Source organism: Rattus norvegicus, chromosome 11 (assembly GCF_021556685.1).
Source record: "Rattus norvegicus strain SHRSP/BbbUtx chromosome 11, alternate assembly SHRSP_T2T, whole genome shotgun sequence".
Lineage (NCBI taxonomy): Eukaryota > Metazoa > Chordata > Mammalia > Rodentia > Muridae > Rattus > Rattus norvegicus.
Window position 1 is genome coordinate 64,283,417 of NC_141544.1, and position 16,027 is coordinate 64,299,443.

The 16,027-nt window shown below is 40.0% G+C and overlaps 1 protein-coding gene across 39 annotated transcripts in view; it reads left to right on the forward strand.

Moving 5' to 3' along the window:
* Bbx (BBX high mobility group box domain containing) overlaps positions 1–16,027 on the forward strand; it is a 247,692-nt gene that overhangs the window by 196,090 nt on the left and 35,575 nt on the right. For all 39 annotated transcript variants that reach the window (XM_087576273.1, XM_087576286.1, XM_087576274.1 and 36 more), the window contains 1 exon segment: positions 14,890–15,895. In XM_087576273.1, coding sequence (XP_087432399.1) covers positions 14,890–15,895 — 1,006 coding nt within the window.

The following is a 16,027-nucleotide window of genomic DNA, read 5'->3' on the forward strand; positions in this document are numbered from 1 at the left end:
GCCTTCATTTTCATTAAATTCTGAACAGTCTTTAATTTCTTTATTTCTTCCTTGATCAAGTTATCATTGAGTAAAGCGTTCTTCAACTTCTACCTGTATGTGGGCTTTCTTTCGTTTTTGTTATTTTTGAAGACCAGCCTCAGTCCGTGGTGATCTGATAGATGCATGGTATTATTTCAGTCTTCCTGTATCTGTTGAGGCCTGTTTTGTGACTAACAATATGGTTAATTTTGGAGATGGTCCCATGACATCCTGAGAAGGTATATTCTTTTGTGTTAGGAAGAAATGTTATATGGATATCTGTTAAATCCATTCGCTTCATAACTTATGGTAGTTTCACCATGTCTCTGTTTAGTTTCTGTTTCCGTGATCTGTCCATTGATGATAGTGGTATTATTTTGTGGGGTGCAAAAAAGGCTTTGAGCTTTTAGTAAAGGTTTTTTCAAGAATGTGGGTGTCCCTGCATTTGGAGCATAGATATTTAGGATTGAAAGTTCATCTTGGTGGATTTTTCTTTGATGAACATGAAGTGTCCTTCTTATATTTTTGATAACTTTTGGTTGATAGTCCATTTTATTCCTTAAAACAATGGTTACTCCATCTTGTTTCTTGGGACCATTTGTTTGGAGAATTGTTTTCCAGCCTTTACTCTGAGGTAGTGTTTGTTTTTATTACTGAGGTGTGCTTCCCGTATGCAGCAAAATGTTGGGTCTTCTTTCCGTATCCAGTTTGTTAGTCTTGTCTTTTTTGGGGGAATTGAGTCCATTGATGTTCAGAGATATTAAGGAGTCGTGATTGTTGTTTCCTGTTATTTTCATTGTTAGAGGTAGAATTATGTTTGTGTGTCTCTCTTCTTTTGGGTTTGTTGCAAGAAGATTAATTTCTTGCTTTTTCTAGGCTTTACTTTCCCTCCTTATGTTAGAGTTTTCTATCTATTATCCTTTGTAGGGCTAAATTTTTGGAAAGGTATTGTATAAATGTGGTTTTGTCATGGAATATCTTGTTTTTTCCATCTATGTTAATTGAGAGTTTTGCTGGGTACAGTAACCTGGGCTGACAGTTGTCTTCTCTTAGGGTCTGTATGACATCTGTCCAGGATCTTCTGGCTTTCATAGTCTCTGGTGAGAAGTCTGGTGTAATTCTGATAGGTCTGCCTTTATATGTTACTTGGCCTTTTTCCCTTACTGCTTTAATATTCTTTCTTTGTTTTGTGCATTTGGTGCTTTGACTATTATGTGACAGGAGTTTCTTTTTTGGTCCAATTTGGAGTTCTGTCAGCTTTTTGTATGTTCATGGATATCTCCTCCTTATGTTCGGGAAGTTTTCTTCTATAATGTGTTGAAGATACTTACTGACCTTTTAAGTTGGGAATCTTCGCTCTCTTCTATACCTATTATCCTTAGGTTTCGTCTTCTCTGTGTCCTGAATTTCCTGTGTTAGGAGCTTTCTGCACTTTGCATTTTTTGATGGTTGTGCCAATGTTTTCTGTGGTATCTTCAGCCCCTGAGATTCTCTCTTCTATCTCTTGTATTGTTGTTGCTGTATTGTGTCTGTTTCTTCTGATCTCTTTCCTAGGTTTTCTATCTCCCGAGTTGTCTCCCTTCATGATTTCTTTATTGTTTCTATTGCCATTTTCTTAGATCCTGAATAGTTTTATTCAATTCTTTTCCAGTTTGGTTGTGTTTTCTTGTAAGACTTTAAGGGATTTTTGTGTTTCTTCTATAAGGGCTTCTACCTGTTTACCTGTGTTGTCCTGTATTTCTTTGAGAGTTATTTATGTCCTTCTTAAAAATGATAGAGGTATCATCATCATGAGGTGATTTTTAAATCTAAATTTTGCTTTTCCAGTGTGTTCGTATACAAAGTATTTCGTTTGGTGGGTGTCCTGGACTCTGATGATGCCAAGTAGTCCTGGTTTCTGTTGCTTAGGTTCCTGAGCTTGCCTCTCGCCACCTGGTTATCTCTGGTGTTAGCTGGTCTTGCTGTCTGTGACTGTGACTTGTCCCTACTGTAAGCCTGTATGTTAGCACTCCTAGGAGATCAGCTGACTCTGGGCAGAATTCGGGCATGGAGAGAGATGGCACAGGGTCAGATCCAGGGCACAGATAGAAACCGGAAGGATCCTGTCCCCAGCTGCTCCTCCTTGGTTCCTGTGACCTGAAGGCTACGGGTGGTCTCACCTGTGCTCTCAGGTGTGTCAGCACTCCCAGGGCACCAGCTCTTTTCTAGCAGGACTGAGTACGGAGAGCTCTGGCACAGCTCCAGGGTGCAGAAGGAAACCAGAAGGATCCTGTCCCTATTATGCTTTTTTTGATAGTAACATGAACCTTTGGGATGCTTTCCTGGGTGCCAAAGGAGGGGAATCTTCTTTGTCATTTTCTTTCAGTCATAAAAAGGATTTCTTATTAAATCAGAGCTCATTAAAAAAAGTATTCTTGTAATTTGTAGGGATGCATCTCAAATATGAAACAGATGCTATGGTTTAACAGATGCTTGGATGCTGGTATCATAATTTAAGGGGTAAAATTACTGAAATAAGGCTATTTCAGTTACAGAAAATCAACTCTGCAACATTTGAGTAAAAAATATGTGCTTCTGATGAAACTGGGTTGCTGAAAAATCATTTGGCAGAATCTTTATTATTATTTGTGTGAACTTGAAGCCATAAGCACTCCAGTTTTTAAGTAAGCATCAAATGCACCGTGGGAGAATCAACATTGCTGGTGATCGCCGGTACACTAATGCTCTCTTTAATTTTTATCCCATTTGTAATTCTCAGGGTTTTTTTTTTTCTTCATTAAATAATCTATTGTCATTTCTGGTAACTCTAAAAAGAAAATATACACATTACGAAGGGGAAAATATCAAGAAATTAGTTCCAATTTCATCTGGACTCTTTTTTCCCTACCTTCTATTCCTTGACCGGCCTCTCCCCACCACCTGGACTCTCAGTCATCCTAGCAGGTGATGTGTGGAGCACCTTGTCTTTTCTCCCTCCTGAAGAGAGAACTATTCTCCAGTTTTTACCCCACTCTGTCAGGAAAAGTGAAGTCAGTGCTACTGTTAAAGATTAAGGACCTACCTGTGCTAGCAGTACATCCTTATGGTTTGCTGAGAAACAAGCAGTGCTCTAGATGTAAATGCATTGTGACATCCTTTGCTTCTCTGACCAAGCACAAACAAAACCAGGGAACTGGCAGCAGGGAGACTTGGATAGCTCTCTCTATTCTTAATTTCGACAGTAGAACACTATGTATTTCCCAAAGGTAAAGTAAGTAAGTAGAAAATAGATTAGTTTGATCAAACAGGAGGCCACTGCACACTAATGGGAAGGGATTGGCAGATGGCAGACCTGGGGCAGTGACATCAGAGAAAGTATGACAGAGCTGCCTTTGCTCAAGAGGCTCTCAAGTACTGCGGAAGACAGGAGTGGCAGTCACCTGGATTGCATCTATACAGCTCCCTTGATTAAAATATTTATTACTGTTGCTTAATGAAACCAAAACTAGTCACCTTCTCTTCCTGATCCTATAGGACCCTGTTACATGTGGCCATATCCCTTTTGATCCCTGACAGGCTGTCTTTTCAGTATTCTAAATATTCTTAAGAAATAATTCTTAAGAAAGTCCTTGGCATGTATCATCAAGCAGTGAATAAAGAAAGAGTAAGTCCATCAGTACTTAACTTGGCACCGCATCAGAATACGGCATCAGCAACCTAAGGAAGCAGGGGCTTATTTTGCCTTGAAGCAGCAGAGAAGGCATGGTGGTGAGGCACAGGAGATGATCAGCCTGTCTTGTTACTGAATGAGAAGTAAGGCTAGGTTATAACCCTCGTGGATCATCCGACAACCCACCACCTCCAGTCAGACCCCACTCCTAAGCACTTGAAATCTCCTGAACCAGCTCCATGTGCAAACCACAGCAGGTTCTCTCTCTACCACAAGAAACAAAGCTCAGCACTGCCCCTTCTATAGCTGCAATCCTTGTTAGAGAAATGGATGAGCGGATCTCCCAAAGCTAGGGAGATTGCTTACAAGAAATACAATCTGGGACCTGGGCAGAGGCATGTGGTGGTTTGAATGCTGCATCCAAAGGAAATGGCACTATTAGGAGGGGTGGCCTTGCCAGAGGAAGTATGTCACTAGTGGGTAGTCTCAGAAGCTCTAACAGGCGGAGTGGCTCACAGGTCTTTCTTGCTTCCTGTGGACCCCGATGAGGAGCTGTCAGCTCTGTCTCCAGTACTACACTGTGTGTGCCTGCATGCTACCCTTCCCTCCATAATGATCATGAACTAAACCTCTGGGCTGTAAGGCAGCCCCAATGAAGTGTTGTCCTTTATAAGAGTTGCCTTGATCAAGGTGTCTCTTCACAGCAATACAAACCCTAAGACAAGGTGCCTTCCACCAAGCTTAATAACCTGAAATCCATCCCCAAAGCACACAGTACTCCTACAAGTTTTACACACAGAGATTCGATGATGATGATGAAGGTGATGACAATGAGGAGGAGGAAGGTAATATAAACTATAAAATAAAATGAGCAAAAATATTTTGTATCTGTGTTTATTGCCATGGTCTGTACCTACCTCAGCAGGTAAATTTGGTGGGATGTTAGCAGGAGGCAGAACCTTGGGTTCTACAATGTCAGTTTTGGTTTTCAAAGCACCCCCCTCCCCAGGCGAATGTTCTGACTAGAACATGTGATTTGACATTTTAGTATGTAGATATTTTTGTATGTGAGATTAGGTACACGTTTATGTATGTGCACATACACATCTGAACACACCTGTGGAGGCCAGAGGACAACCTGAGTTTCTAATCCTCTTCAAGTGCAGTCTACTTTGTTTTCTGAGTGAGACAGGGTCTCTTGGTAGGGCCAGTAGCTCTCCACTTAAGGTTTCATGTGTTCCCACCCTCCCCACTCTGGGATTACAGCTGCCACTCTGCATGGTCTTTACATAGGTGCTGGCGATCAAGCTGACATCCTTGACCATCTATCCAGCCTCACAATGTGTAGCTTTTAATGTCTGAAAGTGACCTGGAAATCCTCAGCCTTGTTCCATGTATTTTAAAGGGATCTATCCAGCTAGGATTGGAGCTTTCTGCTGAGATAAAAAAATTGAGAGCAACACAGTGCTCTTTGTTCAAGCCTCCACGAAGTTCATACTGTTCAGTTAATCAGTTCCTTATGCTGGCAAGTGCTGAAATGCATTGTTTCCAGTCATTTTGAGATTAATTAGGCTAATCATCTACAGACAGCTCAGCGTCCTCCCTGGGATGACAGTTGGGCACAAGAGTTGCTGCAGTTCTGAAGATGCTGTGAAGAGATGGCTTTATCTGCATTGTCTTAAAATTCTAGAATTAGGTCTCTGTAGTACCAAGACTGTCTGGTTAGCAAGCAGAACAGTGTAGTCACTAATTCTAACAGACAAGGGTTTGAGAGGCTCTGCCATGCCAGTAAGAGTGAGGCTGCTGTTGTTACCTACAGACCTGTCACACATCTTTAGTAGAATGAGAACTAAAACCTATAAATCACCTACGATCAGAAGTAAAGGAAAACTTTACCTTCACACAAAGTGTTGGTTTCTTAGAAAGTGAAAGAGGCTAAGCCTATGTCTAAAACCACTGCTGTTAGTTCTTATGGTAATTTTTATGAAATAGTTTAATCTTTGTTAAAATGGTAGAACCATTCCTTCTAGTGAAGTCTGTTTAACTTAAGGTAATAAGGAGTGCAATTTACTCTCTACTGTGTGCTGAGCATGGTTTTGAGAACTTGGTATGCATTGATTTAATTCTCACCATGGTCTGAGGAAGGAACTATTATTATTTTTACTTTTCATATTAAGAAACCAAAGAATGTACAAGTTTACTTGGTAGCTTGCTTACTTCATTTGGACAGTAAGTATCAGGGTCTAGGTAGGAATCCAGATACTGTGTCTTCCCTTAAATAGGCTTTTCAGTCTTGTTTAAGACAACTATAAAATGCTGTCTTAGATGTTTGTTATAGGGGTGTGTGTGTGTGTGTGTGTGTGTGTGTGTGTGTGTGTGTGTGTCTGAAATAACATGCTTAGGGATGCTGTCAAAAACTGGAGCTTAGATTTCCTTTTTAGAAAATCTTGCACCTGTGAAAGCTGGCAAGTTATATACCACTCTGTGTGTGTATACTTCTTAGATATGTGACGGTTATTGGGAATTATTGGTATATAAGTCTTACCCTGAAAGGGAGTGCTCTTTAGTTGCATGAAGATGATATTAAAAGAAAAGAAAGGAATTTAGAGCAGCACACTTCCATTACATTCTCATCTCAGTTTATCAACCTCGTTGACATTTCTGTCAGAAGTTGAGAAAACAAGATGTCATGTTTCTTCACATAAACCTGCTATAACATAGAAAAACTGTGGGTCTGAGATTTCAGGAGAATCAGAAGAGTTGTTATTAACCATATTTATTAAATAAATAAGGACATAGGTTTTCTCAGAAACTTCAGCATCTTAATTTTTCTTATATTCTTAATTGCTATAATGATGCATAAACCAGGTAAAGGGTTGGTAGAGATAAATTTTCTATAGCATCTGTAAAAAATCATTTATAAAATTATATATTAAAATTTTTTCAATATTTATAAACAATATTGAAAAACATAGGTAACTCCATGGATAATCTTATGTAGCTATTCTCCCTGCAACGTTAGCATTCCTCATTACTGCTGATGATCAGAGGTGCTTGACTGAAGTGTGACTGTAAGTAAGTGTTCTGGTGTATACTGGCTTACCCTCCCAGCCACCTCAAACCCAGACCATATAGCTGCACATCTCAATTTCTAATTCTAAACCATAAAGTTTTGCAAGGGAATCTTTTATTTAGCATGGGTGTATTTATCTTGTGATTCAAGTTTCTGGTTATTTAAACACCTCCTAAAACTTTTATTCTCACTCCAAATTACACACACCAGTGTATTTTGGAGGGAGCTGAAATACAGAACTGTTTTTAATAACTGTCATCAACAACTTCAGGGACAACATCAGATGGCCATATGGCACCAAAAGAACTCTGCCCATCTAGAATCCACAATGTCCAAAGAAATATTCAGTGAAGAAAATGTTTAAGTTGGCCCAAAGATAAAATTGTTCAACATGCTCAGATCTCAGTGTTCAGAGATATATAGACAACTGTTCTGTGACCGTTTATCCTCCATGATGGAAAGTCTGATTTTCTTAAGAGTGATATCATTATTCTCAAGATCTGTAGACTGTGTATTTTTATGGTATAAACCATTCTGGTTTTAGTTAGAGAAGAAATGCATATCTTAGAAATGCTACTAACTGCTGTCTTAGGATTAGAGCTACACTGATTTAGCAGATAATAAGCCAGTACAAAATTATTGTAAATATACCTTGGCCGCAAAACATTTGTTTTGTACTAAAAAGCAAAGGTTTTAAAATAAAAACTGATTAATGTCAGTGGGCTTGTTTGCATGTCACCTTGTTTTTACTGTAGCTGATTTCCTTGATAGTCCACAGTAAAAGGCAACGTCTAGGAGTGATGTGGCCTATCTGGATGCTGTTTACTGAGGCTTACGAGCCACAAGACTCTGCTGTGCTGTTACTTGTCAGGATTTATTAGTTTTCTCTCCCCATTTCATTGTCTTTTAAGGCAGGACAAGAACTGGATCACTGTCTTCATGGTTGTTAAAAGAAATGCATTTATTGTATCTCTGATTCAGAGACAAAAATTTGATGTCGCATACATTTATTATTCTCTTAAAACTAGTCCTCTGCAACAGACCCCCAAGCCTGAAAAGTGGTTTCCCTGAACCCAGGAATATGAAATACAGTCTCTTCACTGCATATTTTATCCCTTTGAGTATTGATATATAGTTTATCTTAACATTTTAAAGAAGATAACTTGTGCATTGGTCCAATATGTTGTCTGTAGGATCAGGCCCAGTATCTCAGCTCACCCTTTCCTTTAAGGAAGGAGTTCCATTGTCTCCAGCATACCTCCTTCAGGCCTGTTTTTCTGTATTAAAGTTGGGGACCACAAATGTGGTTGCTGTTGGCAGAGGGAGCTTTTAAATATTTGTGATTAATTTTCACTCATACACTTGGGAGATGTAACTAAGAACGCTATGATTGTCAATCAAGGCCTGGCAGTAGTGTGGTGATAATTAGCATTGTTTTTAAAGACTCATAAAATAAAGTTTCCCTAGTTTGAATTAAAATGCACTGTAGACTCATAAATTACCTAAGGACTAATGAACATTCAATTTAACACAATTATCTATTGAAAGCCTTCTTTAAACCTTTTCAAAGATATGAACATATTCTTGAAGGAGAATTCAAAGGTGAACAGCATGTGTTCTATGCTGTTGAAAATAGAGTAGGACCTAAGGGAACTGACAATAAGTATCAAATATTTATGTCCATCTTCGACTTAAAACATTAACATTTTAACTTCTTTGAATGCTGCCCTGGGAATTCATTCCATCACTGGAAGGTGCCCTGGTGATTTTTTTATTCTTACTTTGAAAAAGAGTGTTCAATTTAAATTAATAATAGGAGGATAAATTGTCATTTACCCTGTCAGGCACTATTTCAAGACCTGATTCATAACCAGTTCTCTATTAAAGGACATCTTGACTAATAATCATCATTAATTCTATATTTCCCACAAAGCATGTTCTGTTCCCTTGAGCTCACATTGCTTTATGTTCTTTTATGCCTGTTGTGTGACTGACTGCATGCATGTGTGTACATGTGTGTATAAAGTAGTTTGCATGAACATTCCTAAGATCCATTGTGGATGTATACACTCAAAGTACATGTAAGTAGACAGACTAATATGCAAAAGTAAAATCGGGCACTGGAAAGAACGCTCGGCAGCTAAGAGCCAAGCCACTCTTGTGAGGACCGGGGTTCAGTTCCCAGCACCCATATAGTTGGTGACTCACAGTCATCTGTAATTCCAGTTCCAGGGGATCCATCACCACTTTCTGGTCTTCGTGAGTACTAGGTACCCATTTGGTACACAGACATACATACAGGCATACATATAAAGATGATTTTTTAAGTTAAACTAATGTTATATGACAAGACTTTTCCTGAGGAGATACAACACACACATTTACTCACCCCAGGCATCGAGCTCACAACAGACCAAAGTATGGACATCACCACAGTCCAACTTAGTGGACCAGTGAGTTTCCTTGGGGTTACTTAGAGGAATATGAGTGAGGGGTTACTGACAGGACCATAAACAACTCAAAAGACAGCTACATGACCAAAGCTCACCCCAACATAGTGGGAACCCAAAGCACACTCCACAGCCTGCAGGTGGCTCCTCAGGGTGGAGAGTGTTCTTGCAAACTGCCTTGCTTGGGCTAAACCCTCGTAGGCCGCTCTGCTGGTGTCAGTGTCTTTGCAGCTTGACTTGTCTGTGAGTGATTCTGTCTTAAGGAGCTGTCTTGCAGTGTGGAAGGGTTCAAACCCAGAGGAAACTGCTACACAACTAACTGATCATAGTTACATATTTTTAGAGTTTTCTGAAATTAAATTAGTTTGAGATCTTCCTGAACTCAATTTTATGTGTAGGGTTTTTTGTTTTTTTCCTGCCCCTAAAGAATTACTGAATTCTGGATTTAAACATGAGAATAAAGCAGTTAGCAGATCAAAGACGATGGCATATTGCTTGTGATACTGATAGGACTGTCAAGTGACAGAAGCATCCTTACTCTGGCGTGTGTTCTATGAGATATAAGACTCCAGAGGTGTGTTACCACAATGTATTGTTTTCACTCTGTTCCAGGGACCATTTTGAGTTCTGGACACTCTGTGGGCAAGAAGTATTAACACCCACGTGTTATAGATTGGGCACATGAGGCACAGAGTAGTTCAGGGAAACCCGTGACTAGTCTTGCACAGCAGAGTCCCCCTTTCATCAGCATAACCCGTCAGTGGCAAAGCCCATCTGCAATCCTGCAGTCTGGCCCCAGAATCAGTACCTTGAAAGTACCCCTCAGTAGAGAAGTTTCTTGGCCCCAAGAGTACATATATCTTAATAGAGTCATTACATCCATATCTGTCCCCAGGTTCTGTTTATGTCAAATGAGGTTATCTATAATGGTTAGATAATAAATATTTAAAAAACAACAAATAATGTAGTTGAGTTTTATATGGTGGCCGGGAAACTTAAGTACTTAAAAGGGAAATATTCTAGACGGAGGATATATTAGAGTTGTATATATCTTTTAGACTTAAGAAAAACTGTATCAAAACCTTCAGAAACTAAAACAGCAAATGAGCCTCAGATGAGGTGAGATACAAAACACTGACGACAGTTGGCCCTCTCTCCTCCCTCCACACCCGTTCTGTATGTTAGGGTTTGTTTCTGCCCTGCACATCGCATTCCTGACCCGCTCTTCCTCCCTCTGTGTACAAGCTTACACAGGACATGCACGTCTGAGTTTTAAAAAGAAAAGTAAAGAAAAGTAAAACGCAGACAAAAATTCAATTTTTATGACTAATAACCTCTGAATATATTTGTAACAGAATATCAACTTGGTGTAGCGAGTAATGAAGGAGAAATAGAAAAGAATTATATCAACAGTAAAAAGTACTCTAAAATATAGTATGAAAATCTGTGTGATCTATGAATGCAAAAAAAAACGAAACTGGCTAGTCTAAATTAGAGGAGGCAAAGCTATCAAAAACATCCAGGAAAATGTAAAACTAAATAATTATTGTTTTTGCACTATTGTGGAGAGGGAGGAAGGAAAGTTATGTTCAAGCCGGAATATGCATGGGAAGAAAGGCTAGCATGTGTAACTCAGTGAAAACGGGAGTGATGTGGTGGTCGGAAATTCATTTGGCTTTCCTGTACAGAAAAATCCCACTGTAGGCTATGGCGAAACCTTGCAGATGAGATTTGTCTCGGTTGTGGTAACCTTTGACAAGTTGTGAGAAACAGCTCATAACAAATGGGGAAAACCATTCTGACTCTCAAAGACTAAGCATTATTTCTAAATGTAGACTGTTATTTCATAGGAACACTTAAAGGTGTTCTAATCCTGGAAGGTGCAGAAAAGAGGCTGAAAACCGGAAATTAATAATTTCCCTGGCAAAACCTGTGGTCATGGGTGCTGTCCCAGAGTGGTTCTGCTCAGTGCTATGACCTGCCACTAGCTGCAGAGCTCAGCTTCCACCTGTGCTGAGGGACTGAGAGACACTGATGGGAGCCTGGGGAGGAGAGAGAAGAAAACTCGGCACAGGGAGCTAGGGAGGAGCTGTCAGTAAAGCCAAAGACATTCCTCCAGGAACCAGCTCCCCACCCCCACCCCTGCAGGCCCTCCATGTTTCTGTCTTACACTAGTCTTTTACACTGGCCATTGGGTCTCAGGAGCATTCTTTACCCTTTTTGCTTCTAAGTTTGCTTCCTGCTGCTGCTCAGCTCTGAGTCCTTGGCATTTCCTGTTCAGTTGCTATAATTTCCATGAGCTGTTACAACAACCTCCCTGCATGGAGGTCACTCGGCTAGGTATGCAGCCAATTGTTTCTGCTTAGCCAGTTGAACTGACCAGTGCATAAGCCAGCTTCACTTTCTATTCGCTGTGGTTATTGTTGTTTACATTTCTCCTTAAGGCTGAGAGACTGCTGTTGGTATTGTTGATAGGCAGTTTGCAGTGTTGAGGGTTCAACAAGACTCTCGACAGCATCCTAAACAGAATAGGAGATGGAGTTATAACAAACACATTCTTAGATGGCTGAGGTTTATTAATGCTCAAAATAAACTAGACAAAAAGCGTCTACAAGTTGACCACGTGTCACTGTCCCAAAGGTTTAGGTAAAGTCATGAAAAACACTATTATCAAATGTGCGGCTTATACAAAGCTGGAAGATAATTCAAACTTTGATAAGGTGAGGTTTATAAGAGAAAGGGGAAGTCACTCATCTAGGGACTAGGTACATGACATAAATTATGAAAATGTAGAATTGAAGAGACCAAGCTTCCTAGCATGTTATGTGGCTAGAGAAATCTGGGACTTTAATTGACCATAGGAGACAAAGTATGATACATTTAAGAAAACAAAGATTTCATCTCTGGTACCATTAAAAACTACCAGTATCCCTAATGAGAGTTGTGGGTCTTAAGTGATATACTACCAAAAAGACTAAGAGGACCATTTAAGAAGAATGTTGCTTCATTGAAATATCTGCTCTCCCAGCCATTATGGAGCTCATATAAATTTTAAGTTATTTGTACCATTTTTTTTTTTTTTGCATCCTAGTACCCTAATGAAGGTTATACTGTTACCTACTTCTCAGGGTGTTTTAGCTCCTATGAGTTAAGTCTGCTCACTGTGTAACTTAAGTTCTGATGTTTGGTTATGAACTCAAATTTTTGTTCAGCAAAGTCTATTCTTACTTAACTATGACAAAAAGGGTAATCATTTTTTGTTCATACTGACAATACTGAAGTTCTCAAACAAACTTTCCCACTCACACATTCATATGCACCTGTATTTGTGTAAAACCTTTATACTGGAAAGAAAGTTCTGGCCGGCAACCCAGTGACACCCAATTCTGGGTCTGATTTGGGTTTTGGTTAGTGAACAGATTTGTGATTTCTAGTTTTTAATAGAAGAATTTGTTTTACTTTTATAATTTTACCTCCAGCAATATAATTGATTTTCTTATAATTTGGGAATAACACACTCTCTTTGCGGAGGGTCGGGGCAGCTTCTGAGAGCCTGAAACGGGGAAGTAAAGCATACATAGTGCTTGGTATAATTACCTACACAAGAAATATTATGCCATTTCCCACAATATGTCCCCAGAGTGGATATCTGTATGTGTTCTGTTTCGTTCCTAGCTCAGAAGCCTATCACGGGTGATAAGGAGAATCATTCTGAAATATGTTGAACTGAGAATAGGGTTTGCAAAGTACTATTAGGTTTGCCAAGTTGACTCTGTGCTGCAGATGCAAAATGTTGGCTTAGCATGGCAAAAGCTCGTGCCTCGATGAGAAAAGTCCCTGACATGACCTACGGAAGGCACCAAAGTGACAATGGCTAAGAAACAACATTTATCTTGAGAATGTCATCCTGACCTACCTCTAGAACTAGTATTTGAGCCCACATGGGATAGCTTATAAATAACTAGGGCTAGAATAGTTGAAAAGGAAAATGACTTCAAAATTCTCCCAGGGTAAACATACAGGGAAGAATTTGTTGTAGAATGTTAGTGTTGTAGCATTAGCATAGCATGTTTTTCAAGAGTGTTTTCTGGTTCAGCACAATAAAGGGTAGAGCCCAGTGTCATGTCTTCTTGATGAGTTTTAAAGACTTAAGTTGTATGGGTTCCAGAGAAAAGCAAGTGTTGAATATCCATCCCTGTGAATATCTGAAGCCGGGAACACTCTTGTGATGACATTGCCGTTGTTGTTGTTGTTGTTGTTGTTGTTGCTGTTGCTGTTGTTGTTGTTGTTGTTGTTGTTGTTGTTGTTCCCCTTCTTCCTCTTAAAAGTGCTAAGGTGGAAAAAATGAGACAAGGGGCACCTGATACTTATCCAGTGTATTACGCGTTCAGGATTAAGTGAACAGTCCTAACAACTTGTCATTTGAGAAGATGATGGTTCTGTAGAACAGAGGTTTCCTGTGCCTATGCTGATGTTGTGCTCATTCAGCGCACCCCAGTACCCTTTCCCATCTGTGCTCCTAATGTGCAGTAAATTACATATGTTACACTACTTTGACCTGTGCTGCCCTTGACCAAACAACAGCATTGTCCTCTTGGTACACTCTGCAAGGAGAAACCTGGCCCTGTTGTTTTTATATCGTTAGTTGTCCTCTTGAGACCTGGCATTTGAGAGTTTATAGTTAAGTGTTTATGAGTGGACACTGAGGTATAGAAAACAGTTTACAATAAGCTGTAATTTCACTTCCTGGAACATAGCCTAAGAGTTTGAAGGTAATAAAAATCTGGAGATGAAGGTAAACAGCTTTCCTTTTAAATGTCCTATATGTGATATTTAGGAATGAAGAAGTTTTACAGTTGACCAAATCCATAGCAGATGTATTTTAACACTCAAAAGTTTAAAAATTCTATAAAAATGTACACTTGTCCCCAGCTCCAAAAAAAAAAAATGTACACTTGTAATAGATGCATCTTATTCTATATAATGTGTCCAGTACGTATTCAAATGCATGAATATTCTGGTAGCAATAATACAGTCACAAGTAAGTATGATCAACTGTGTCAGACATAAGTCGTTCCCATTGCTTTCAGAATCTACAGCCAGGCTCACCACATGAGCTCAAACTCAATGCTTTCAGATCTTCTGTGTTTTTAGAGCTATCTGTTAGCAACTGGAAACCTATAATGTGTGTTCACCAATTGAAATTTTTCTTTGTTTAATGAGTCATTATAACATTTCTGATTTCAAGTGGATCAGTGGAAGCTACCACTATTTTTCCTTTTCCCCTGGGGTGCTGGGCCAAACATCAGAACAGAGGGTGGAGGTTGTTACACACTGAAAAAAGTATATCATCTCACTTAGTGTCACAAAAATCCTCCAGAACAACATCTGTCTGTTTTATAAAGGTCTGGGGGCAAAAAGCAGTCTAATTCTGTGCTAGATAAGTAAAGACTAAGAGCCAACCTTGTCTGTAACCTTAGAATCCATCCTCTATAAAACTCTAACTTTCATAAGAAAAGTTTCTGATGGTGCTAGGCAATGATTTACAAATGTTTATTTGTGCCTCAGTGAAGTTAGTTCAGCAGAAGTGAGCTAATTGTAAAGTTTGGAATTTTTCCTAATTTTTAAAAGTTAAAACTAATTTGAATTATGAAGTAATGGACCGTTTGGTGCCCCTCACTTTGCCCACTGTTTAGATGTGCCTGGCGTCAGAGGGCGTAAAAATGGAAGGCACAGAGCTAACCAAGTCCAAAGACTCCGACGGAGGACGAATCGAGGAGATGGAAAAGGGGAAGGAAGAGCGAGACATGAAAATGGAGAAAACCATTGAAACTGCGTTCCAGGCGGAAGCAGAATTCGGGAAGTCAGCAAAGGGCAACATCAGAGAGCCCAAGGACTTAAGAGACATTGAACAGCTACAGTCGGATAACGTAATGGCTATCAAAGTGGAAGACCCCAAAGACAGTAGAAAGGAGTCAGACGACGATCAGAAATACAGCCACTTCCCTGATTTTTCTTACTCTGCCAGTAGCAAGATAATAATTAGTGATGTCCCCAGTAGAAAGGACCACATGTGCCACCCTCACGGAATCATGATTATTGAGGACCCCACTGCACTAAACAAACCAGAAAAGATAAAAAAGAAGAAGAAGAAAAACAAACTGGATCGACATGGAAACGACAGGTCCACCCCCAAGAAGGCCTGCAAGAAGAGGCAGTCTTCAGAGTCGGACATCGAGAGTGTCATGTACACCATCGAAGCGGTAGCGAAGGGAGACTGGGGTGCTGACAGACTCGGAGAAACCCCAAGAAAGAAAGTCCGCACCTCCTCAAGTGGCAAGGGGGGCATTTTGGATGCCAAGCCACCAAAGAAAAAAGTGAAATCCAAGGAGAAGAAGGTTTCCAAGGAGAAGTGCTCAGACATCACCAAAGAGTCTCGACCTCCAGATTTCCTTAACATTTCTGCCAGCAAGAGTGTTCCTGGGGAGGTGCCAGAGAGCATGAAAGCAGAACCCTTGACGCCTACAGAGGATGCACTGCCACCTAGCCTACCAGGACAGGCTAAGCCTGAGGACAGTGACTGCCACAGAAAAACGGAGACCTGTGGCTCCAGGAAATCTGAGAGGTCTTGCAAAGGTGCTCTTTATAAAACCCTGGTGTCCGAGGGCATGCTCACCTCCCTGCGAGCTAATGTTGACAGAGGTAAGTGATTTCTACAAACCCGAAAGTACTCCGAGGCCTAGCAGAGTCTCCCCTTGAAAGAAATCATCACGAATAGCTGAATATCAAACTAGTGCCTTGTGTGAGTCTTTCACGTGTCATATCCATTTCACT